At 40.2% G+C, this 24,925-nt stretch overlaps 1 protein-coding gene across 7 annotated transcripts in view; it reads left to right on the top strand.

Moving 5' to 3' along the window:
- The first annotated feature begins 18 nt into the window (after window positions 1–18).
- TATDN1 (TatD DNase domain containing 1) overlaps window positions 19–24,925 on the top strand; it is a 56,053-nt gene continuing 31,146 nt past the window's right edge. For 2 of the 7 annotated variants that reach the window (XM_019459890.2, XM_019459895.2), the window contains exons 1-8: window positions 19–94; window positions 10,698–10,763; window positions 12,662–12,711; window positions 15,911–15,974; window positions 17,712–17,855; window positions 17,950–17,992; window positions 23,124–23,209; window positions 23,301–23,341. In XM_019459890.2, coding sequence (XP_019315435.2) covers window positions 73–94; window positions 10,698–10,763; window positions 12,662–12,711; window positions 15,911–15,974; window positions 17,712–17,855; window positions 17,950–17,992; window positions 23,124–23,209; window positions 23,301–23,341 — 516 coding nt within the window. In that variant the 5' untranslated portion in view covers window positions 19–72. Of the gene's footprint in view, window positions 95–10,697; window positions 10,764–12,661; window positions 12,712–15,910; window positions 15,975–16,054; window positions 16,114–17,711; window positions 17,856–17,949; window positions 17,993–22,368; window positions 22,515–23,123; window positions 23,210–23,300; window positions 23,342–24,925 lie in introns of those variants that run through there. The other 5 variants (XM_019459892.2, XM_019459893.2, XM_019459897.2 and 2 more) reach the window with 5 other exon arrangements.

Here is a 24,925-nt window from a genome sequence, read left to right as displayed (position 1 = left end):
GGCGGGGCGGCCGGAAGGGCGGGACGACGGACGCCACTTCCGCTTCCGCCGGGGAGGAACCGGGCCGCAGTCATGAGTCGCTTCAAGTTTGTGGGTGAGTGCCTTGGGGATTCTTGGGCTTTTCGGACTATACGCGTCGCTCGCCGCGGCCAGGCACCCAGGACCTGAGCGCTCCCGCTTTTTGAAGGTTGAAAGGGCACTCAGTGGAAGAGGGCGCAGGGAGGCTTCTGACTGCCGTTAAAGTTCTGGTGCTCGGCCTGGGTGCTGGTTTCACGGTGCGCTCATATGTGAAAATTAACAAACTGTGCAGTTACGATTTATGCTCTTTTCAACATATGTGTTCTATTCAGTTATAAGAGGAAGCGAAACTACAAAAAGAGAGGCCGTTCACTGCATTCCCCTCCCTCCCTATGCGCACCCCCCGCCCCTTCCCCCTCCATGACGGAGAGGATGACAGCTTCAAGGGACCCGTTCACTAATTCATGCGTTCATATCCCAGTTACTGAGCGCCTCTGGTGGGACAGGCACCGGTCTAGGAACTCAAGGCACAAAGACCCTTATCTGCTGGGATCACCATCAGGTGGAGAAAACTAGAGGACACAAATAGTGGGGAGAAGAACAAGTTCTGTTACTTGACGAGTACAATAATCCGTTCACCATCGGTAGAACAAGAGGGAGAATGCGACAGGAACCAAAGGGGGAAGAGTATTTACTACCAGGCACCTAGGAAAACCTGAGACATTGTGAAAGCTAGGATTGGAAGGGTAACTTGGGACTCAAATGTCTGGCTGACTTTACTTTTACTGTGTATAGAGTGGAGCTTCGCTGAAGGCTTTTAACCTTCATGGGTTAAGTAAATCTTGGGGTGCCAGTTATGCACCAGGAACCTTGGGCTGTGCGTTATCACAGCAATGAGTGAAGCTGGGCATGATTCTTGTCATCGTGGAATTTCCAGCTACTTGAAGGTGGGAAAATGGCAATGATCACATCTCTCTTTTAATAAGGCAATCCTGATAGCTATTGTAGGTTTGGTGGGGGAGGGAGAGAGCTAGGGAAACGTTTCCAAGCTTGAACTAGGGCAGTGGAAAAGGGAGAGAGAAATACAAGAGATGTCCGTATGCAGCATTTCTCAGCAGCGTGTTGATGGCGGTAAGAGAGCGTGAACGGTCAGAGATGACTCAGGGTTGGGATAAGTACCTAAATATGAGTGGAAGCATGATTAGTCTGGCAATGGGTAGGAGATGTCTCGAGATCCATGTGATTTAGGTTTAAGTTTGAGAGTCTTTTTTTTTTTTTATTTTTTTTTAACGTTTTATTTATTTTTGAGACAGAGAGAGACAGAGCATGAACGGGGGAGGGGCAGAGAGAGAGAGGGAGACACAGAATCGGAAGTAGGCTCCAGGCTCTGAGCCATCAGCCCAGAGCCCGACGCGGGGCTCAAACTCACGGACCGCGAGATCGTGACCTGAGCTGAAGTCGGACGCCTAACCGACTGAGCCACCCAGGCACCCCAAGTTTGAGAGTCTTAATAGGACATCCAGCTGAAGACGTTCACTGGGCAATTGGAAATGTAGTGTGAGAGGTCAGGATTATAAATTTAGACCTGAGAGTTATTTATTTTTACTACATTTGTCAATTCTACTTTTCAAAAAAATGTTTATTTATTTTGAGAGTGCACCGGTGCAGCAGAGGGGGAGGGAGAATCCCAAGCAGGCTCCGCACTGTCAGTGCAGATCCCGACACGGAACTGTAACCCACAAACCGGGAGATCATGACCTGAGCCGAAACAAAGAGTCGATTGCTTAACCGACTGAGCCACCCAGGTGCCCCAATCAGAGTTATTTTGAGCAGTATTCTTTACCAAGGACTTTGTGCTAACTTTGTGGAACTATGAAAGAATCTAGTGGCACAGTTAATTTTCAGACTGAAGAGCTATGTACAGTCAAGACTTATATACCATCAAAGCAACTGCAGGGGAGAATGTGTCAAGTGCCACAAAAGAAATTTAAAAATGGTATAGGAGAGCCTGGGGTGGGGCTGGGGGGAACAGCCCTCTGGTCGCACACATTTTCCAGGTGTGGTGTCTGTCCTCCTCCCCGCTCCAATCTGTGATATAATTGATGAGGGAGGTGGGCCAAGAGCCATGAAGCAGTACACGAAGAAAAGACTTATTTGTGATATAAAACTAAATCCTTGCCTCCAGTCATGTCTCCTTCAACCCATTGTACATATAGTCTCCAGTGTGGTCTGTATAAAAATCAACTACATTTTTCTTCTGCTTCAAATCCTTCAGTTACTGTCCTCAGGAGAGTTGAAGTACCTTGACAAAGAATACAAAACCTTTTCGTGTTCTGGTCCTGTCCACTTTTCCAGCCTTATCCCTCTTATTTTTGAAACATTTGGACATGCTGTTTCTTGCCTCTGACAAGGTTTTAGAGTGGCAGTTTGGAACCGTAAAGTCACTTCTGCCTCTAATATCCTACTGACTACCATCTTGCCTGGTTGATTTTTGCTTGCTTTTTCAGACTTTGTAACTACACCTTTTAAAACATTATTTTATAATATTTATGTGTCTGCCTTTCCCATTAGCCCACACTTTAAGGCAGATAATCAGTAATATTTCTTTGTTTCCCAGGGGCTTAGTACAGTGACCATTCAATGGAAGTAGGGATGGGTAAAACAATATATGTAGTTTTAGTACTATGGTGATAAGAAAATCGATGAAGGAATTTTAAGCTAGGAAAGACTTCTTGAAGAAGGTGGTTGTAATTAGAATCCATTCTTTTTCCTGTAGGATCTTCATTTCTACTTTTCTGAGATAGCTGGTGTTAAAATTTTTAAGTACAGTAAAACCTTGGTTTGGGAGCTTAATTTATTCCAGAAACATGCTTGTAATCCACAGCATTTGTAGATCAAAGCAAATTTCTCTATAAGAAATAATGGAAACTCAGAAGATTAGTTCCACTTAGAAGATTTGTCATATAGTACAAAATAAAAAAGAAAATACAAAATATAAAGAAAAATAAATTAACCTCCACTTACCTTTGGAAACCATCGTGGCTGGTGTGAGAGAGACGAGAGAGGGGGGTTATTGTGTAGGACGAATTTCACGATCACTAATGGATGCTGACTACAGTACGGCATTAATAAACTCTTGTCATCTACTGTGTTTAATGCAACTGGCGATAAGGCAGCAGAGGGAAGTGTCTATATCTGCGGGCAGCCTGACCTAGAATGAAGCAGAGCATTCCTAAGCTTACTCTTGTATGGAAAACCAAAGGACTGTCCATAGATGCTTTGAAGTGACAAAAAATACACTAGTGCCAATTGTGAGCACCTTCCAGTGTTCTGAAAAATCACTGATTTCTGCCAAACACCGTGGCCTGAGACTGAGCATCTGAGCATGAGAGGTCACTCACAATCCCGCAGCGAGAGAGAGAAGAATCATTGGTTCAGTTGTGATCATGTGATGTTCAGTGTCATGTACTACCTGTATTGCAAGACATTGCTCGTTTATCAAGTTAAAATTTATTAGAAATGTCTGCTTCTCTTGCAGAACAAGTTACTCACAATCCAAGGTTTTGGTGTATATCCTTCCCTAGTTGTTTAATACATTTATACATGGAAGTATTTTCCAGCAGTGACAGGAGTGGTGTGTAACACTTGACGCATTTACATTTCTTTGGTTGTTTTGTATATATGTTTGAAATAATGTAGTGCTCTCTTTAAATTAAGGTATTTTGTTCTCTAAATCTTCCAAAGTAAAATTGATACTCCAGGAAATCTCAAAATGTTACAAACTCTGGAACACCCCTAGTTTGAGAAGCACAGCTTTAGATGATTCCTGTTCTAGCCCTTCCTCCTGCCCCTCCATGAGCCAATGAGAGCAGCTGGCAGTAGTTAGTGACCTAACTACCTCTTGGGGCCATCCAGCTGGGGGCTTTTAGGCACCTAAGATTTATCTGTAGTTGTTTTCTTTCAACAGGATTCTCATCCTGCCCTGTGTTCCTAGAAGCAGACTGGTTGGGAGTTCTGGCCACCTTTTTTGTATAAATTCTGTTTCCCTAGGGATTGGATCCTATTTCCTATTCTTCGTCTTTGATTGCCTTGAGCAACCTAGTCATTCATCCATTCTAAAATATTTACCGAATCTCTGTGCCATCCAGTGTGCTGAATGCTAGGAATCAGTGGGGGTCAGAAACCGGGTCACAGTGTAGTGGTGGAGACAGCCTCATAAGTGCACTAATGGCTTTACCACAGTTACAGAGAAGGGGACACTGAAGAAAGGAAACATGGTTCTCTGGGTGTTTGGTGAGGAACAAAACTTACTCTGGTTGGTTAGAAAAGATTTCCTTGAGGAAGTGACCCTTGGGCTGAGCTCTGAAAGACTAAGTTAGTAGGCAAAATAGGCAGAGAGAAGGTTCGAAACAGCACAGCCGATGCAAATATCCTGTGGCAAGAGGATACATGGTACTTTTTGAGGAACTGAAAAATGACCAGTGGTCTGGAGCAGAGAGAAATGGGGAAGGGGCTAAGTGGATAGGAGGACGGTACAGAATGAGCTAAAGAGATCAGCAGAGCCAAGATCATACCATGTTAGGACTTCAGTTTTTATCCTAAGAGTGAGGAGTCTGACTGAGGGTATCATGATCTGATTTATGAATGAAAGAAAATTTGGGTCCGGTGGAGAACAGAGTGGAAAGGGGTCAGAGTGGCATTCGGACTGGAATTGGTTGACTAGAGTGTTATGATAGTTGGAAAAGAGTATGCAGGTTTGGTTGGGAGATAAAATCTGCCTACTTGGTATATATACCTTGAGAGAAAAGGCGATGTCCTAGATTGCTTTAGTCCATTTGGGCTGTTCTAACAGAATATCGAAGATTGGATAGCTTATAAACAAATATTTCTCACAGTTTCGGAGTCTGGGAAATCCAAGATCAAAAGTGCTCACGTCCAAAACAGTATCTAACCCAGAGCCATGCATTTGGATGTCCTTCAGTTTTGTATCTAGCACAGAGGTTGGGCAACTTTTTCCTTAAAGGGCCACATAGTATATATTTTTTATTTTGTGGACCATATGATCTCTATTGGAAATACTCTGATCTCGTCACTCAAAAGCAGCCATTGACACTACGTAAACAAATGGGTGCGGCTTTGTTCCAGTAAAACTTTTGGAGACTAAAACTTGAGTTTCTTATAATTTTTATGTATCACAAAATACTTTTATTCTTTTGACTTTTTCCCCCCAGCTATTTAAAAATGTAAAACCATTTTTAGCTCAGGGGCAAACAAAAATAGGCGCTGGTCTGTGGGCGAGAGCTTGCCAACCCCTTAACCTAGCACATTTCTTTTTTCATGGCCCTGTCTCAGAAATTCAAGAGATTGCCGCACGGAAGTCTGTCTTTTGGATTCCTCTGATTGCTATGTGGTGGTGGTTAGTTTGTCTCCTAATTTCCTGTATTTCCTGTAAAGTCGAAGTTCTGTCAGAGGGCTAAGCAAATCTGAAACTATTTTAAATGCCCTATTTGCTGTCCTTTTGTATCCCTAGATCATAGGTGACGGTGATAGACATGATTCACTGAGCCCAAACAGTGAGGCATTAGTTTGGAGATGTGGTTTTGTTTTGGCCGCAAGCAGTTTTCCACTCTTGTTTTGAAAAATAAAACTCATTAATACCAGAAGTAGTTTTTAGCAATAAAGCAGGTACTGCTTTTAAAGGCAGCTAGTTTATAAAAAAAAAAAGGTAAATATTACTAATCCTTATAAGATGACATACTCCTAACTGTATAACTGCCTCAATTTCCCCCTAGTCAGAAGTAGCAGTTTCTGCCTTGTCTTTCTTCCTGTTGTGCTGTTACCTAGTCTCTCGCTTTCTTAGCTTTTCAGGCTATTTCAAGCTGGAAATTGCTTCTCATGTAGTATTTGTTTACCTTTTTAAGTTTGTTGTCAGTAGACATACTTGTGACAGGAATTTTAATTGAAAAGAGACTGTCCCTTATTATGGATTAGGATATTTTGAACAAGTTGTTAAATGAGTAAGATTTTGACTGGCTTTATTTTCATAATTGTGTCATGAGTTGGGTACAAAAAGATTGGCTGTTTAATAATGAATTGAGAGTGTTAGCCACCTGAGGTGGTATGGAAGTGTAGCTAATGTTGACTGAAATTCCATGTGTTGTTGGCACGTTACAGAAGGTATACTGTGCTCAGTAATAATAGTTAAGTACTTTTTATAGGATTAAAAAAATTTTTTAATGTTTATTTTTGAGAGACAGAGACATGGCATGAGTGGGGGAGGGGCAGAGAGAGAAGGAGACACAGAATCCGAAGCAGGCTCCTCCAGGCTCTGAGCTGTCAGCACAGAGCCTGATGTGGGGCTCAAACTCACAGACCACGAGATCATGACCTGAGCCGAAGTCGGGCGCTCAGCCGACTGAACCACCCAGGCGCCCCTTTTTAAGTTTTTTTTTTTTTAACGTTTATTTATTTTTGAGACAGAGAGAGACAGAGCATGAACGGGGGAGGGTCAGAGAGAGGGAGACACAGAATCCGAAACAGGCTCCAGGCTCTGAGCTGTCCGCACAGAGCCCGACACGGGGCTCGAACTCACAGACCCGTGAGATCATGACCTGAGCCGAAGTTGGACGCTCAACCGACTGAGCCACCCAGGCGCCCCAGGCGCCCCTTTTTATAAGGATTTTAATTTGCAAAATGCTGTCACATTTATTTTCCAGTTTGAGCCACATTTCATTCCTGGAAGGAGAAACTTTATGCCCTCTCTCCTAGTGAGGAAACTGAGGCTCAGAAGGCCCACTGATTTGCCCAAAGTCATTCAGTTTATTAGTCACAATACCAGGAATTCTTTCTTGTTTTAGAGAAAGAAGGAGAACAAGCAGAGGAGGGGCAGAGGGGGAGAGAGAATCTCAAGCAGGCTCGAGTAGAGCAGAGCCAACGCAGGGCTCGATCTCGTGACCCTAGTAGTGTCATGACCTGAGCTGAAGTAGAGTCGGATGCTCAACCCGACTGAGCTACCCCAGGCGCCCCTAGGACTCTGACTCCAGAGCTCATTCTCTTTCCAGAACTGCAGTTCCTCCGTTTTATTGTACTTCTTGGAACTTGCTTACGGATTTACTTTTTGGTGATCTGTCGATTTAAACTTTTCTTTGATCCCTCCATGTTGACCTGTTACTTAATCACCCTGTAGGTGTCTGCCGGTGAGTGGGTGGTTGGGGAGTGGGAGGGCCATTGGCCAGCCCGTAGAGGAGAGAACTTAGAGGAGACAGAAGTGACTCAGAGTCCAGAAAAAGAACATATTTGCCTCTGTAGATGTAGAGGAGGAAAAACTTCCTATTGCCCTGTTAGGTTCTGTAGCTGGTCTAAGAATTAAACTGACATTAAGACATTAACAGGAGAAAAGCACATATGTTTTCTTTTTGTGTATATGGGAGTCTTCAGAAGGAGAATGAAGCCCCAAAGCAGCTGTTAGGCCCTACAGCATAAGTGGCAATGTGACAAAAAAAAAAAAAAAAGGCTTAAATCGTCTAAGTTGTGGGACAATGACTGGGAAACTAGGGGAAACTAATGGAAGATGATGAGGGTTATTTGGGTTTGTTCATACAGATTCATTTTGTCTTTGACTCCCAGTCTAGTGATGACCGTGCTCTTCTGTTCTTGGTATGGGAGGGTATCTTTAGTTCGGGGGGAGAGCAGAGAGCCTTGCTCGCATCTGCTGTTTCTCCAGTGCACTCAGCTTAAAATAACTGATATTTTGGGGTGGTATGTTCTGATCTCCTTCACCAAACCTGAATAAGGTGAGGCATTCTATTCAAAGGCTAGAAAGCCGCTCTGACAACTGGCTAGGGAAGACACTTCAGGCAAACTGTCAGAAAGAAAAGGGCCACAGGCTGTAAGTCACAAGAGGTGTCTTGCAGAAGAGGGAAGAAATTGGTGACTGAGTCAGTGCAGGATATTCTAAAGGCCAAGGCTCATCTGGGTCCAAAGCTGAATACAGATTTTTTTTTAATGTTTGTTTATTTTTGAGAGAGAGAGAGAGCAAGAGAGCATGAGCAGGGGAGGGGCAGAGAGGGAGGGAAACAGAGGATCCAAAGCAGGCTCCATGCTAACAGCAGAGAGCCCAGTGTGGGTCTCGAACTCACTAACTATGAGATCATGACCTGAGTGAAGTAGCACACTCAACTCACTGAGCCATCTAGGAGCCCCCCAAATACAGATTTTTGAAGAATACTGTGACTTAGGGCCCAAAGGACTGACCCACACCTGGAAGAAGTAGGTTCTCAGAGGTAGTGGTATCACCTAGAACTGGCTTCAGCCATATCTGCCTCAGGGTCAAGCCCTGAAGAACAGTTTAGCATCCAGTCCAGTGAGGGATGAGACAAGGACATGGAAAGGTTTCATAAACTGAGCCTCCAAGCTAGTCTTCGGGTTGCTTTTTGGTTTTTTCCAGGTTGCTTTTAAAATGAGCATCATGAAGTTTACTTGTTAAATTTGCTTGCTTTTTTTTCCTTTGTTTTTCACTTTGTGTTGTAGTGAAAGATTGCTTTGGAAAAATACTAATCTCTTAGCTGTGCAAAGGAGAAATGGGTAGAAACGATGCACACTGGATCTGTGCTCCTAACCATCATCCATGGTGGGTGATTGTAGACGGACCCCTGTGAAGGATTATTCTAGGCAGAAAGACCTCCCCTCTTTCCTGGGTTCCCCTTCTCAGTCTGCACCCTTCCCTATCTAATTTCCTTTCCTTAATTGAAAAAAAACTAGTTGCTGAATTCTTGTGATCTGAGCCATCCCACTGAACACCTATATTGAATTTATAGTATTCAGTGTTTGTGTGTCCATGGTCCTTTTAAAGGGTACCAGGTCCGAATTCATCTCCTACCCTGTATTGGCATATATACTGTTGCTGAAATATCTTTGATGCTTTCTGCCTTTTTTGTTGCTGTTTTCAAATACCTGGGATAGTCTCCACATCATCTCTTGGATTATCCAAACTCCCATTCATTGTCTAAGGTCTGCCTTAATGTTGAAGCAGCACAGCTTACTGAGGGCCAGGTTGGCAGAAATCAGAGTGAGAATATCCTCAGAGGAAGCTGAAAGTAAGCAGAACTAACATAAGGGTCTGTTGGTAGGCAACTGCCCCTTATCATTGTGAACTTGTCCTAGTTCTGAAAGCTAAAGGGAGTGGATTTTAAATAAGGAAGGCATTATTATTGCCCATGGCCGTCACAGTCTGACTTCACAGCTTGTTATTCCCCTGGCTCCCGTATACTCTACAGCAGGATTCGTCAAGAATGGCACTTGACTTGGGGGGGTCAGATCATTCTTTGGGGAAGTTATCGTGATCATTGTAGGATATTTAGCAGCATTGTGGCCACAAGCCTGGGTTGCCAATAGCACTCCCTCAGTTGGGACAACTAGAAATGAATACAGACATTGCTAAATGTTGTGCAACAAGGGAGGTTAGAAGAAGAGAGGGGCTGCAGAATTGCTCTCCACTGAGGACCACTGCTCTACAGGCACAAGGAATTTCTTTCTTCTAGATGCAGAATTTCTTTCTTCCACACATCCATGTTGCAGAATGCCCTTTCCATTCATCAGCTTGCAAGCTTTAGCTTTGTTCAAGATCTAGCCCGCCTGTGAAGGTTTTCTTGCCAAAACTGTTATTGCGCCTTCTTTGTGCTCCCAAGCACATAATAATTATTTACAAACTTAACATGTATAGAGCTCCTACTATGTGCCAATCATTATACTAGGTTCTAGGAATACAGCAGTAAAGAAAAATATTCTTGCCTTGTGTTGCTTAGTCTAGGCTACTGGATCACAAATTATATATTAGTTACCATATAGACTATGAATTCCTGGAGGGCAGGGACCAAGTGTTGGGTCTTACTCATTTCTATATCCCCTAACTCCTTACATAGTATTTGACACAGAGATAGATGCTTTTCGTAATATTTGGTGAATAAAAAATAGTTTATTCCACTCTCTGCATCTCGTCAGTTTCTCTTCGTTGTGAAAATGAGCTCTCGCCTGTTTCCAAATGAGATAAACGGATTCAGTCTGCCCCTTCAAATCCTGCCTTCTGCAAAGATGCCAGAATGAGATGTCCAGAAGACAACTCTTGCTGCTCTGCCTAAAACCCATCTGTGCTTCTTGTTGCATCCGGTATTTTAAAGACAGATGTCTGTAACATAGCTGAGTCTGGACTTTCTGGCTACTCCCTTCCCTATAATTCTCTCCCAATAGCCAGAACAGTCTATAGCTCTCTACAATCACTATTTCACACCCCGAATGCATTGTTCCTTCTTCCTCTGTCTGCATTTCCCCTCTTCTATTGGGTAACTCTAACTTACCCTTTAAGATTCAGCTCAGGGGTCCCTTCTTTCTGGAAACTTCTAGGCCACCTACCAGACTAAGGTAGTTGTTCCTCTTCTGTGTCCCACAGTGCCAGTGTCTACTTATAATATTTCTTAATTGTCTGTAATGCGTCTGCCTTCCCAATTCTGCAGGGAGTTTCTTGAGGGCTGGAATTATATCTTATTCTTTGCATCCCAGGTGTCTAGCACAGTAACAGACAAGTGGTGGCACTTAGACTTTGAATGAAAAATTTAGTAACAGCTTTTATTTATCATAGAAGTTTAAAATAGAAGCTCTTAATTATTTACTTTTACCTTCCACAGATATTGGTATCAACTTGACAGATCCTATGTTCAGAGGAATTTATAAGGGAGTTCAGAAGCATCAAGGTAAATGTTTCTGTTGTTAAGATAAAATAAAGACAAGCTTTCTGCCTCAGGGAGATGATGGAAAGCATAATCCACTTTACAGCTGAAATATTAAAGGATTTATTATGCAACTTGAATAAAACTATAAACAAAGTGAAACATTTATAAGCTATATTGGTAAGCCACGGCCATGAGCATTTATAAAGCACCTATTATAACAAAGTGTTACCAAGGTCTTCTCTGAGGAAGCTTATGATTTTGAATAAAGAACTTTAACCATATGCATAAAAGCCAAACAATCGCTGATTGCTTAATTGGTCTTTTAAGCATCTGAACAGTAGGGCACATAATTTAAAAAATCACCTGCAGTTGAACATCAGTATCTAGTCCTTTGAAAACGTTTTCCGCTAAGCGACAAAGAGGTAATGGGATTAAGGAGTAGGCGTGCTGCTGTCCACCCTCCCTGTCTTACCTTTCCCCCCTTTCCTTGCTAAATCCCAGATTGCTAAATCTTGCTAAATCCCAGATACCTGTGGGATAGGTGGGAATAGACAGGAGTCTCTCAAAGGTTGATGGAAAGCTTAGCCAAAAGCAAAATGGCTTATATTTATCATATCAAGTTCATCTAAAAAGCATATTTTGTCAGCTGAGGTGAGTAAGCAGGAAATGATGGCAACAACAAGTTTTTGAAAGAATTTCTCCAATAAACTGGTTTGTGAAAATTGCCTCAGAAAATTACCATACTTGTTATTATGTGAATGCAAACAGGAAGATTTGGTTTTGAGGCCTGGGTGAAGTGCCAGTGCACATTTCAGCAGTTACGTCAAGATAATTTTACTATGCTTCCAGGTGGTAATGAGCGAAAGCTTCTCTGAATACAGAGAATGTTAGATGTCACTTACAAGAAAGTTAAACATTAGCTTTCACAAGCCTTACCTCAAAACATACCTTTTCTACTTCATTTAGAAGTTTAGATAATGTTTTTATGTTTATCAAATGTTAGGTACTACATCTTAGAGTATGTAATTATATTGATTTTCTTGCCTTTGTAGCACTTAATAGATTTCATGCTTTATGACTCTGTGTATGTATGTTTGTATGTGTGTTTTTATGAAATAAGTTTTATTCTTATCAGTATCCCTCTGGTTTACAATATTTAGCAAAACTGGATGTCTTAGTGTAAGTTCACTAAGTTGATATTTTTTGTCTAAAAGAAATTTTATAGCTTCTAGAAGTAATGATAATTCTAACCAAATTTACTGTGATACTTAAATCTGAATACATGGATTTATGTCATTTTTTAATATTGCTGTCCATTTACCTCAAGCCTCTTAAAGCTTAGCCTTCAATTGATCTCCCCAGAAAGCTTATTGTTACTTAACAAGAAATTTTGGGAAAAAGAAAAAAACTGTCAGTGAAAATAAAAATTATCCTTCCTCAATGGGAATGGGAATTATAATAATACGGTATTAACTGAAATTTACAAAGAGAGGTTTTATCATGTTTTGGGAAGCATTACAGATACACTCTGAAAAGCCCTAGTAAAAATAAGCAATCTTAATGACTTTTATTTTTATTAAAAAAAATACAATACCAACAAGTTTCAATTTTAAGGCAACTGATTTAAGTTGTAGTGAGCAAATTCACCTTTCATTTGAACTTCCTGATTTTTGTCATTTTTCTCCCTTTTGGTCAACAGAATAAAATACAATTAAATGGATAACTAGTCACCTAGTTTGACTGATATAGGTTTCCTTTTTTTGTTTTTTTTAAGGTTATCACTGATTGTTATCATAAGTACTCATCAAATGGTATTGATTTGGTAAATATGATTGTTTCTATGTGTTTTTCTTTCAAGAAGAGATAATTGAAAAAAATTTTTACTAGCTTTTCTTAATGTGGGGTTTTTGCTTTTATAGACGACTTACAAGATGTAATAGAAAGAGCTGTCCAGATTGGTGTTAAAAAGGTAACATTTCATTTTTGTTACTCTTAAGTTTTTTTTAAGAAATTAAATTTTGGTTAAGGTACTACAGAATAGAAGAGAAAGAGCTCAGGCCACACTTGGCATTTTGGGATATGTATTGTCAGCAAGTAATATTAGCAAGTTAATGAAGTAAAATACCAAAATTTTCTGTTCACAACTATTCAAGTGATACAGACCTCATGCTTGGATCGTTCTTCCATGTGATCAGAAACATGGTAAATGGCAAAATCTCTTTGAAAAAAAATTTTAAGACCTATCTGAATTGCCAGGTTTGTCAAAATGCAACTCTTAATTTTATAATGTAATTTAGCATCTGTTAGAATTAAGTGATCATCAGAAACACATGTATCCTGGGGCACCTGGGTGCCTCAGTTGGTGAAGCATCCAGCTCTTGATTTTGGCTCAGGTCTTGATCTCATGGTTCTGGAGTTAGAGCCCTACATCGGGCTCTGCACTGACAGCACAGAACCTGCTTGGGATTCTCTCCTCTCTCTCTCTCTCTCTCTCTCTCTCTCTCTCTCTCTCCTCTCTCTCTCTCTCTCTCAAAATAAATAAACATTAAAAAAAAAAATGTGTATCCTGTCACCACCTTTAGCTCTTATAGTATGGGTATACCATTTCAAAAACTGAGAGAACACTTTAATTTTTACAGTACTAATTTGATTATCAGGAAAATTCTATCTTTTAGAGAGTTCTAAGCAAATGAATATTAGCACTGTGTCAAATTCTTTGAATAGATACTTCTTTTTAATTAGTATTTTTTTAAAAATATCAAGCTATCCTTCCTCCTCCTCCAACACACACACACACACACACACACACACACACACACACACACACAAGAAATCGGGTGAAGTTCCATAGTATGGCATCAGGACACTTGGTGACTGTGGCTGCTAAGTTGAATAACCTGAGTTTTAAAAGATGACACTACTGGGGCACCTGGGTGGCTCAGTCAGTTGAGCGTCCGACTTCGGCTCAGGTCATGATCTCGCGGTTCGTGAGTTCAAGCCCCGCATCGGGCTCTGTGCTGACAGCTCAGAGCCTGGAGCCTGTTTCAGATTCTTTGTCCCCCTCTCTCTCCGCCCCACCCCTGCTTGTGCTCTGTCTCTCTCTTTCAGAAATGAATAAACATAAAAAAAATTAAAAGATGACACTGCTGACTCATGAGTTCTCAGTCCCAACTCGGAACGCTATAGCTCTCATTCACAAGTAATAAGAAAGGATAAAGGTTACAGCATTCCTCTCTCATGATGCAGTCATTCTGTGCTTGGCAGATCGCTGTATAAAATGCTTTTCTGCAAACTCTGAATACCAGGCTCCTGAATTTCCGCGCGTCGGCCATGAGTAGTTCAGTCTTAACATTTGTAAACACTCACACACACACACACGTAAGAATGACAGGAATGGAATAACTTGGACATGCTTCCAAATTGAAATCTAACTTGGTGCCTTGCTGTTACGTTGTGACTGAAAGCACAGTGATCGCGGCACCGCTGGCTTCCAGCGCCGGCGCCATTTGTCGTCTGACAGTGATAATAACGCCTACTTGAGACTTGTGAGGGTGAACTAAAGCAGGAGTGCAGAGCACCTGCTATTGTACCTGCATGAAGTGAGCAGCCTGTATTTTGTGAAGTCTGTGGCAGAGGCCATCGGCCTAATGTCCTCAGTGTGAACTGGGAGAGGAAATTATGTCCTCTCGTCTTGTCCTTGCTTGTTGTTTTTCTAATCTCTTTGGGAAAGTTACAGATAAAAGGTAGAATTAATTAGCAACTATTTTACACAATTGAAATACTAAATGTGGGCACCTGGTCTTGTATTAAATAATTAGGGAATGTTGGTAAACAGTAAAATTTTCCCAAAAGTTGAGGATTTAATTATGCCTATGCATTCCCTGAGTAAGATACTCAATGTCTGCTATATTAGAAGTCTAAGTTGCTTTATAAAAACGTCTGTTTGCCATTTGCATTTCCTCCTGTGTTTTATTGTTTTCTCTTTAGGCATACACCTAGAGTGAATTCTTCATTTTAGCTCAGGGAGGCACTTGAAGTGAGATGCTTAAAGAAATATACATCGGGGCACTTAATTCACTGCTCTAGAAGGATGTACACTTATCAGCACTGCCTCAGTGGCCACCATCAACACACAGGCTCTTTGGTGACATTTTCCTTTTAATACAGTAGCAAAGACACTGTTCTGACTGCTGGTGGACCCTAAGGGCTATCCCTTTAGAATTGTGCTTTTCTGCTAAGAGCCATACATTTTCCTTACAAAGAAGTCATCAATATACATTAACCCAGAGATTGTCAGACTTTTGGTCTCAGAACCCATTCACATTCTTCACTATTATTGAAGACCCCAAAGAACTTTTGTTTTGGTTTTATCTGTTAATATATACTGTGTTAGACATTAAAACTGAGAAAAATTCAAAATATCTATTAACAATAAACCAATATATTACATAAGGAACATATTTCTAGGAAAAACAAATATTTTCCAACTCCCAAAAATGTAGTGACATGAATGGAATTGTTTTACCTTTTTTTTTTTTTTTTAAAAAAACATCTCGTCCCTTTCCTGTCTAGCTCTTAAGACTGCTGAACTTGGGTATGTGTTTTTGCAGGCAGTCTGTTGTGACATTACACATCATGTAGCCTCTGGAATACTCCCTGCACACTTATGACTGAGGGTGAAAAAGCAAATAGCATCTTTGGTATTATTTTGAAAATAGGTTTGACCTCACATATCCCCTGGATGTCCCAGGACTTCACTTAGAGAACTGTTGAATTAATAAACACTGTTGAATCTCTAACTTAGATTAACAGAATTCTAAATTCAGAAGTATTTAGTCAGGCTTTCATAATGTGATCTCTGGGGGGCGCCTGGGTGGCTCGGTCTGTTAAGCATAATGTGATCTCTGTCCTCTGTCATTCAATGTAAAACAGACATGAATACACTTTAATAGGAAGGAGTGACACATTCCGTGTTGGATGTATGCTTGTATGTGTGGAGAGGGGTGGTCAGGGACCACTCTACGTAGGAGGTGACCTTTCAGCCAAATTTTAAAGGAAGGTAAGTGTGTGACAGTCTTAGGAAAGCATTCTGGAAAAGCAGCAGGGAGGCGTGTTTAGGAAACTTGTTGATACTCTGTTAAAGTGGGCATGTTTTCTTTCTGTTTCAGTTTATGATCACAGGTGGAAATCTGCAGGACAGTAAAGAGGCACTGCATTTGGCACAAACAAATGGTATCCTCCTCTCACTTTGACCCTCTCCCCCCCATATGAATTAAGTTATTTTGAAGAAATCTTTTCTATAACTGCCTCAGGTACAATACAACGGATCATGACGGGAAACAACAGGAAAACGGACTGAGTGTAACAGGGTGTGATTAAGATGAAAGGGTTCTGACACTGATATATCAGATGTTTGCTTAAATCCTCTCTCATCGTACTTAAGGATTATTTTAAGATTTCCTTAATGAGAATTAAGTTCACCAGGTATATAATTTAGTCTCCAGTATTCCTGATACAGGATTTTTGTGTGTATGCTGTAATGTGTTCAGGATGGGAGTTGCTTTTATTTTGCTTTTTTTAAACTTAAACTGTGAAGGATCATTTATTAAGTATGTATCATGCAGACCACGGTGTAAGGCCCCAGGAATGCAAGTAATAATGTATAATCCCTCAGATGCTCACTTTATGTTCCACGTTTTGCATTTATTTAAAATCTATAAGGTTTGGAATTGGTTCCAAAGGGAATCCTAGTTACACAAAACATCTCCTTTATCTGGCATTCGTTTTACCTCACCTTTTTTTGGTTTTGTGTTTTGTCATACTTCATGTGCTAGACTTTGAAGAATTAGACATTCTATTTTATTTTTAAAAATACTGATTTACTTACTAAAGGCTATTTTGGGGGGTACCTGGGTGGCTCAGTAGGTTAAATTCCAGACTCTTGGTTTCAGCTCAGGTCATGGTCGCATGGTTCGTAGGTTTGAGCCCCATGTCGGGCTCCGTGCTGATGGTTTGGAGCCTGCTTGGGAATCTCTCCCTCTCTCTCTGCCCCTCCCCTGCTTGCTCTTGCTCTCTTTCTTTCTCTCTCTCTCTAAATAAGTAAACAAAATATTTTTTTAAAAAGCTATCTTTTTGTGGCAATCTTTCTAAACTGCGTACTTCTCTTCAGGATCCACTGACACTTTTTCTTAATGATTAAGATAAAAATAACCATCTTCCCAGATGCCTTTGAGGTGTATAAGAATATTGTCTTCTGTACTTTTTATCCCCAGAGAGATCTATTTTCAAAAGCTCTTGAATCTTCATTGTCAGCCCTCTTCACTCCCCCCTTCATGAACCTGTGTTCTCACTGTTTTAAAACCTCTGCCTCCTCTTATATGTAAACACCTGCAGGAGAGGCTGAGGAAGGCTCCCCACCTCTCACGTGGGTTCAGGTGCAAACCACTCAGAAGCCCTTTTTGACTTCACGTTGGTGTTTCGTGCAATTACAGTTATCAAGACATGGTCTGCAAATAAGTGAGCTTAATTTTTTATCAGATAAACAAATCTCCCTTCCACCCCCTTAACTCACCCTTTTTAAGCATGTTTAAATTTTAATTGTCATATTAACTATGTGAAACAAGATGGTCACATGAATAGTGAGTATAAAGATATAGTTAGGTTATGACACTTCATTCTGTAAGAAATTGTTTCATTTTCCATTCTGTTAGGCTGAGTAAATGCCAGGCTTTGGAAAGAGGTGAATTAATTATTTTTACCAATCTGTTAAGGCAATTTTCATATTCCTGTCCTGCTTTGCTAAGGTATTCCAAAAATTCTTATATGATTAACTTCATTCTGGCAGTTTGAATAGTTTATGGCTGTTATTAAAAATTAACCAGCTGAAAGTATTTGATCTGTCATTTTTACATGTTAAATATAATATGAAAAATACTTTGGAAATAATCCTAAGACATTATTTTGTGCTAGATATGTTTTTCAGTACAGTTGGATGTCATCCTACAAGATGTGATGAATTTGAAAAGAATGACCCTGATCTTTACCTAATGGAGTTGTTAAATCTCGCTGAAAACAATAAGGGGAAAGTTGTAGCAATAGGGGAGTGTGGACTTGGTAAGTGCCAACCTAGCCCTGTTAGACTGACTTCGAAAGTGATTGTTCCGTACAAGTTATGAGTAATTGTTGGTTCTGTTTTTATCTTTTAAAGATTTTGACCGACTACAGTTCTGTCCCAGAGATACTCAGCTCAAGTAAGGAACTTTATTGACTTCAGGAATTATTGTAAAATCTTAAGAGTGATTTTTTTTTTATATATATATAGCTTTTATCAGTTCCGAATGTAGCTGGAGTAAGCATCAGGATTTTTTGTTAATCCCTTTGTATATCAAAAGTTAAGTGAAACAAATTCCATGCATACTTGCATGGAACTCATAAGGGATGGAAGCATATAGCTATTGGTTAACCAGCTAACTTAATTTTAGTGGTGGAAAAAAGGGATGAGTTTTACATAATAGAGACTTTTGTTGTTCTTTTTTTCACGAATGTATTCATGCATGCATCATTCCAATGAGATGATTTAAATTCAGTTGTGGGGGACACGATTTACGGGCAAGGGATATTAAAAAGAAATTATAGGATCAATCACCAAAGCTAGAAAAACTTATGTTACTCTTGCTGGGCATTGGATATTGTCAACTTAGAATATGAGAATCCTTTCATAGGAGCCACATGGAGAATGGTGGCTTCTGAGAAAACTCCAAAGCTCACAAGCCATGTAGACTTCCTACAACCCACTGCCTATACCTTTTAATTGGAGCTCCTATAAAGCACACTGGTGGATAGTGTTACTGGCTAAAAAGAAAAATAGACTTAAGACTTGAGCATTTTGTTACATTTCAGAAACAGTGTACTAATGATCAAGATAATTAAACATTAGAGTAAATCCTTTCATAATTAAAATAGTATGCACATAGCAGGATATGGTTTAGGCTTGAACGTAGATGCCAAGTGCCCAGGTATTAATCTGTACTAGGGAGTCTGAACTCCATTCGTTCAGTAAATGATTACCAAGTGCCTCCTCAGTATGAGACAAGGAAAGATAGGCTTGGTTCTGTGCCTTTAGAGATAAGAGAAGACATAAATAATTAAAATAGGCTGGAAAATGCTATCAAAAAGGTGTAGGGCAGTAGGGTGGAAGGACTTTCCGGGGGAGTCAGGGAAGCCTTTGCCAATAAGGTGAGGAGATGTGAGTGAGGCCTCTTCTAGAGTAGATAAAGCTAAGGACAGACTGAAGTCTGGTATAAATTTTGAAGAGATGGGCAGTTCAATCTGAGATTTTTAAAAATTTTAAAACCTCAAATGATGTAGTAAAAAACCACACTAGCAGTTATCCTGTGTGGACCGTTGCTATGGAAAGAAATGCCCCGCCTTCCACCTGTGCTCCCAGGGCTCCGGCTCTGCTCTGCTCACAGGCTCTGCTCTGCTCACAGCGGCTGTGCTAGTTTCAGTGCTCCCCGCCGTGGGTGCGCTGCAGCCCGCTACCCCTTCCCGCCCACACAGACTAGCCTCTGGGCTCTGCAGAGGCAGGTGCCAAGTCTTACTACTCATGTTGTAGTTCCCATGGTGCCATGCGCAGTACTCTCGGTACGTGGTAGGTACTCGGGAAATGTTCACTGAGTTTTTAATGAGGAGGAGAGGGTCCTTTTTGATTCCTGTAGAGCGGCATGGATATAAAGCTTATAATTCAGCTTTTACTGTTGGCTCTTTTCTCGGAAGAATTTAGATTTTGAGCTGTTATTTGATACCATCCTGGAGACTTAACCAGTGTATGACTTGTTTTTGTTTTTTGTGTAAAAATGCAGTCAGGAAAAAGATCTTTGAGAAGAGAAAAATAGAAAATGGTGTGATAGATTACTAGGCAAGACAAAACTAATGTGTGGTAGACACGGTGTCTAAAAAATAGTGTCTGAGAAATAATGGTAAGTAAAGACAGTATATAACGGTGTTTGAAAGTAGTTATCTTTGGAATCAACACTTTGGGTTGGAATCACAACTGCCATTGGTGGCTGTATGTCTCTTTGTAAATCTCAATTTCTTCATCGTTCCACCTACTTTTCTTAACATCTGGTATGTAAGGCCCAGAGTAACATGCCTGGCACAAAGTAAGTGTTCAATAAATTGTGGCAGTTGTGTTATTCTTAGAAATATTTTCATCGTAAAGAAAATACTGGCTGTTCTTTGGGGTTTTTGGAAAGTATTTTTTAAAAAGAAAAAAAAATCAGAAAACAAGGGAAAGGCTGATTCCATCCTGGAAGGGTTACCCTTTAAGCATTCCCTGCATTTTCAGTTTCTCTGCCACGGGCCATATTCTCTTTTCTTGTTGTAAGTTTAGAGCTTGGTTCACTTGAGTGGGAAGAATTTGCTTTGGGATTTTTCTTGGGGCTTTAAAATATTAACACTGTGCAAAAAAGAAATCCGACATCAGACAGGATTTAAAAAAAATCGTTTGGGGATTTAGGGGACCTCAGAGAGGAGAGATTGAGGCTGTCCTTGCCATCAGCCAGTCCAGAGGAGGGATCGCCACCGTGGGTTAAGGTACACTGTGGTAATGCTTTGGGTGCTCTGGAGTTGCCTCAGTCGTGACTACTAACAGCCGCTATTCTGAAGCTGACCTTTCCAAGGTCAAGCTGACCTGTACTTGATTGTTGACCCTAAAATGTAAGAAGCAGTATTACAATTAGAAGCAATTACAGTTTCACTAAAATGAGCAAATCTAACACAGGTAAACAGCGGTTTTCATATATGAGCTAAGAAAAAAATAATAAAAGCAGAGATGTCTCTTGAAAGGTGCCAGTTCCTGCCCTTTAACTTATGCTATTTTTAGTTACCGTGGCTTTTTTTTTTCTTTACAGACAATAGTTTAACGTCAAGCACCAGCTATTCTCAATATATGTCACTAGGAATAATTGGCCTCCTTAAGACACCTACCTAGTTTGAACGCATGGACCTTTCTTTTCTCATATTATGCAAAATTCTGTAGGCACGCTGCTTGAGCATCTATTATTTTCATAATTTGTACTTTTGCCTGTTTTGTGATAGGCTTATTCCCAAGGTGATCATTAGATTCTGTAAATCTGTGGCTTGGTTGTGTGGCTTTGTACATGGAGTTTTGTGTGAAAGAAATGATCCATGTAGAGTGGTGAACACAAAGGGTATGTGGTGTGTAGCCAGAAGCCAGATACATGGTCAAGTTTATATAATGACTGGAGCACACTTACTTGCTGACACTTGTATTACGTTAAACGTTATGGAAACAGTGACTTTTCTTTTAAGATTTCATTTGTTTCCTACCCTGCGAAATTTTAGCACTTTGTTAAACTATTTTTGCTTTTTCTAGCCCAGCAGAATCTGAAAAGGTGATTTAAAAACCTGAACACAGTGGGAGCATTTGGGTAGCTCAGTCAGTTAAGCATCCAAATCTTGCTTTCGGCTCAGGTCACGATCTCACAGTTTGAAGGTTCAAGCCCCACAACGGGCTCTGCGCTGATGGTGCAAAGCCTGCTTGGGATTCTCTGTCTCCCTTTCTCTCTGCCCCTCCCTGCTTGCTCTCTTTCTCTCCCCCTCAAAATAAATATACATTTAAAATAAGTAAATAAACACCTAAACATTGGGTAATAAAGACAAAGAACACCAAGTTTATGAAAACTAAGAAGTACATTTCTATTTCTAATTTTAAAATTTAGCATTTTCAGGGCACCTGGGTGGCTCAGTCAGTTAAGCGTCCAACTCTTGGTTTCAGCTCAGGTCATGATCTCATGCTTCACGAGTTCAAGCCCTGTATCAGGCTCTGTGCTGACAGTGCAGAGCCTGCTTAGGATTCATTCATTCTCCCTCTCCCTACTCTCTGTCCCCCTCTCTCCTTCTTCCTCCCTTCCTCCCTCCCTCCCTCTCTCAAAGATAAATCAATAAACTTCAAAAAAAAAAAAATGAAAAAAAATTGAGCATTTTCAAGAGTACAAAGGGGTACTTCAGGAAAATGGTTGTCCTTACACTTCAAGGAGACAAGACAGCGGAAAATATAGCAAAAGAGATTTAAGTGAAACACAGGGAAATTATTCCCTAAAATCAAGGCACCTAGAAGAGGTAAACTCCTGTAGGAAATAAGGCACTTATTATCTGTAATTCCTGGGTTTTATTTTAACTGCATGACCGTTAATGAGAACTAGTGAGCACTGTGCTGAGTGAGAAAACATAGGACAGCCCACCCCATTATATCTCGCTCTTATGCTATAGGACCAGGAAAAAAGGCTTCTTTGAATACAACTTGGGTCATTTTGGCCGGACCTGGACTTAGAGACTGAAGTTCTGATCACACTGTGTTCTGTGATCTTGGATGAAGTCCTAAATCCACTGACACCAGCTCTTGTCCTATTCTAGGGTTATTTTGTGGATCAAATGAGATAATGGTATGTGGTACTTGAAAAACCTTTTTCTAAAGTACTCTTCAAACATTTAGGGCTGCCATTTTATCATGTAATTTTCAGATCTTTGAAAAACAGTGTTTTAGTTTTTTTGTGTATATTTAATACATCCTTGTGTTTAGTGGTAATAATTTCTTGTATAACAGCACATGGAAAACACGGAGCACAAAGCTTTGCCTGGCCTCTTGCTGGAGCGAATGGATTCCCACTGATGGTGCTCAGCCCGCTCTCCAGGCAAGAGGCTGGTGGTATATTCACCACCAACACATGCTGCAGGGAAGGGGTCCCACAGGTGATGGGAGGGTGTCTGCTTCATTTGCTGGGGTTTGGTGGAAAAGCCAGTTAAAAGTATATTTGAGGGAACAGCTCCCATCACTGTAGACTTAAACGTTATAGCTCTTTATTTCTAGTGATCAAGAAAGTGCTAATTTACCTAGAAGTTATAATGGAAAGCTAACACATTAAAAAAAATTTTTTATTTATCATTTTTGAGAGAGAGAAAGCACGTGAGTGGGAAAGGGGCAGACAGAGAGGGGGGTTGGGGGGATAGAGGATCCGAAGCAGGCCTTGTGCTGACAGCAGAGAGCCTGATGCAGGGCTCGAACTCCCAAACCGTGAGATCATGACCTGGGCGGAAGCCAGATGCTTAACCAACTGAGCCACCCAGGGTCTCCACTAACAGACATTTTTTGAAAATGATTTTGTAATCCCAGAAAATGAAGTATTCCTTTCAGGAAGATGTATGTGATAATTATCAATGCCTCTGGCTAAGCCAGCTGTATTTTAAACATCTGAGTTCACTACTTCTGTCCTGTAATCTCCTAGATAATAAAAGTCCTTTAAAAAAATTATTTTTCTTATGCTAAAATAAAATTCACGAAATTTTTTTGGCATTATGCAGATATTTTGAAAAACAGTTTGAACTGGCAGAACAAACAAAATTACCAATGTTTCTTCACTGTCGGAACTCACATGCTGAATTTTTGGGTGAGTTAGAGCTAAAATCTCCTTTAGAATTAAAGAATTTTTCAGAAATTAGCAAAGTATTTGCCAAAAGTTGTTTGTTTTTAATTTGCAGACATAATGAAAAGAAACAGAGATCGGTGTGTAGGTGGAGTGGTAAGTAGAAGAGTTGTTTTTAATAAAGGAGGCACAGAAGCTTCTTTGTTAGTCCTGTTGGCTTCTAAAGGAATCCAGATATCAGCAGTAAAGCTATTAAGCTTCTTCCCTCTCTTGTTGAGGTACATAAATTTACTATTAAATCTATGGGCCAGATGTAATACAGACCTAAATCACACCGATTTAATTACATTTATTTTGTCCAAAGTACAAGAATGATCAAGAATTCCGCTCACAAGAAAACCCCATGAATTTACTCCTATATTTTAATAGCATGGGTGACCATTCTTTTTCTCTGCCTCTTCCATCAGCATTCTTCAGTGTTCTTCAATTTAAATTCTGAGCAAAATATAAACTAATCTTAATACCTTGAAACATTTTAATATTCACCTCAGGTTTGCCTTCTTAATTTGTCAACTGTATTCACTTAGCACTCTGATTACAGACTCCTCCTTTCTGGAATCTGCTTGTACTCTGTAAACACTTCTGTGTGGTCATTTCAACCACTAGTCTTGAGACAGTTTCCATAAACAGTATCTGCCCACCACTTAGCTCAGGTATCCATAGCAGTGTTCCTTAAATCTTTTTTCGATCATGGGCTCTTTGGAAAATCTGCCTCCAAAAAATGCTCAGATGTACAAATTTTCACCTGTGATTTTAGGAGATTCACTCATCTCCAGCAAAAAGGCTGTTATCCAGGTATATAAAATCAATTATACTACACCAACTAAAGAAAGAGGAAATGGCACTGAGCGCTTACTGTTTGCCCACATATGCTGCTTTGATAGCTTCATCTGTATTCTCTCAGGTTTTTAGCCTCTGCTTCATGTCGTGTACTGCTGGTGATAATGTTTTCTATGTTGCTGTTGATATTACTGCGCACGTTTTTATCTATAGTTTACTGACTCTAATTTATCCTTTGGGAACTGAGAGAGGCTTAGAGGCTTTCATTAATGGGGGGATTAATGGCTCTACCTCTTTGCCCATTTGCTTCATTTCTAAATAAGAAGTTACTTAGCAAATCCAAACCTAAATGTTTGATTTTATCAAAAAAAGAGATTGTCAAGGGGCGCCTGGCTGGCTCTGTCAGTAGAACGTGCAACTCTTGATCTTGGGGTTTTAAGTTCAAGCCCCACATTGAGTGTAGAGATTACTTAAGAATAAAAGCTTTAAAAAAAAGATTGTCAAATAAAAAAAAAAAAAGAATTTTCTGCAATGGTTTATGAGGAGTTATATTTAAAATTACTTTGGTATTAATGGAGGATATATCTTCTAGTCAGCTAGAGATGCTGAGAGGAGAATAAACCCTTTTGGGCAGCCGTGTAATGCAGTTTTATTTTTCAGAAACCTGTTATCCATAGTGGATTCTGACTCTGGATGCTGTAGTAACAGATTAATGACATTACTTGTTGGTGTATTTAAAGTGTAACTTATTGTTTAGATTACATAGATATATCCAAAGTATGAAAGACTATGCTTTCTTCCTTACATCTTTGAAGGAGAACAACACCATCTTCCTTTTTGCCTACTGAGCTGATTATTACCATCTCACAGTTCAGTTTTGTAGTTACATTCTCGCAACAC

The sequence above is a fragment of the Panthera pardus genome, unplaced genomic scaffold (genome assembly GCF_024362965.1).
Source record: "Panthera pardus isolate Hobbes unplaced genomic scaffold, ASM2436296v1 HiC_scaffold_7, whole genome shotgun sequence".
NCBI classification, from domain to species: Eukaryota; Metazoa; Chordata; class Mammalia; order Carnivora; family Felidae; genus Panthera; species Panthera pardus.
Note: the sequence above shows the minus strand (reverse complement) of the source record. Positions and strands in the feature narration are given on the sequence as shown.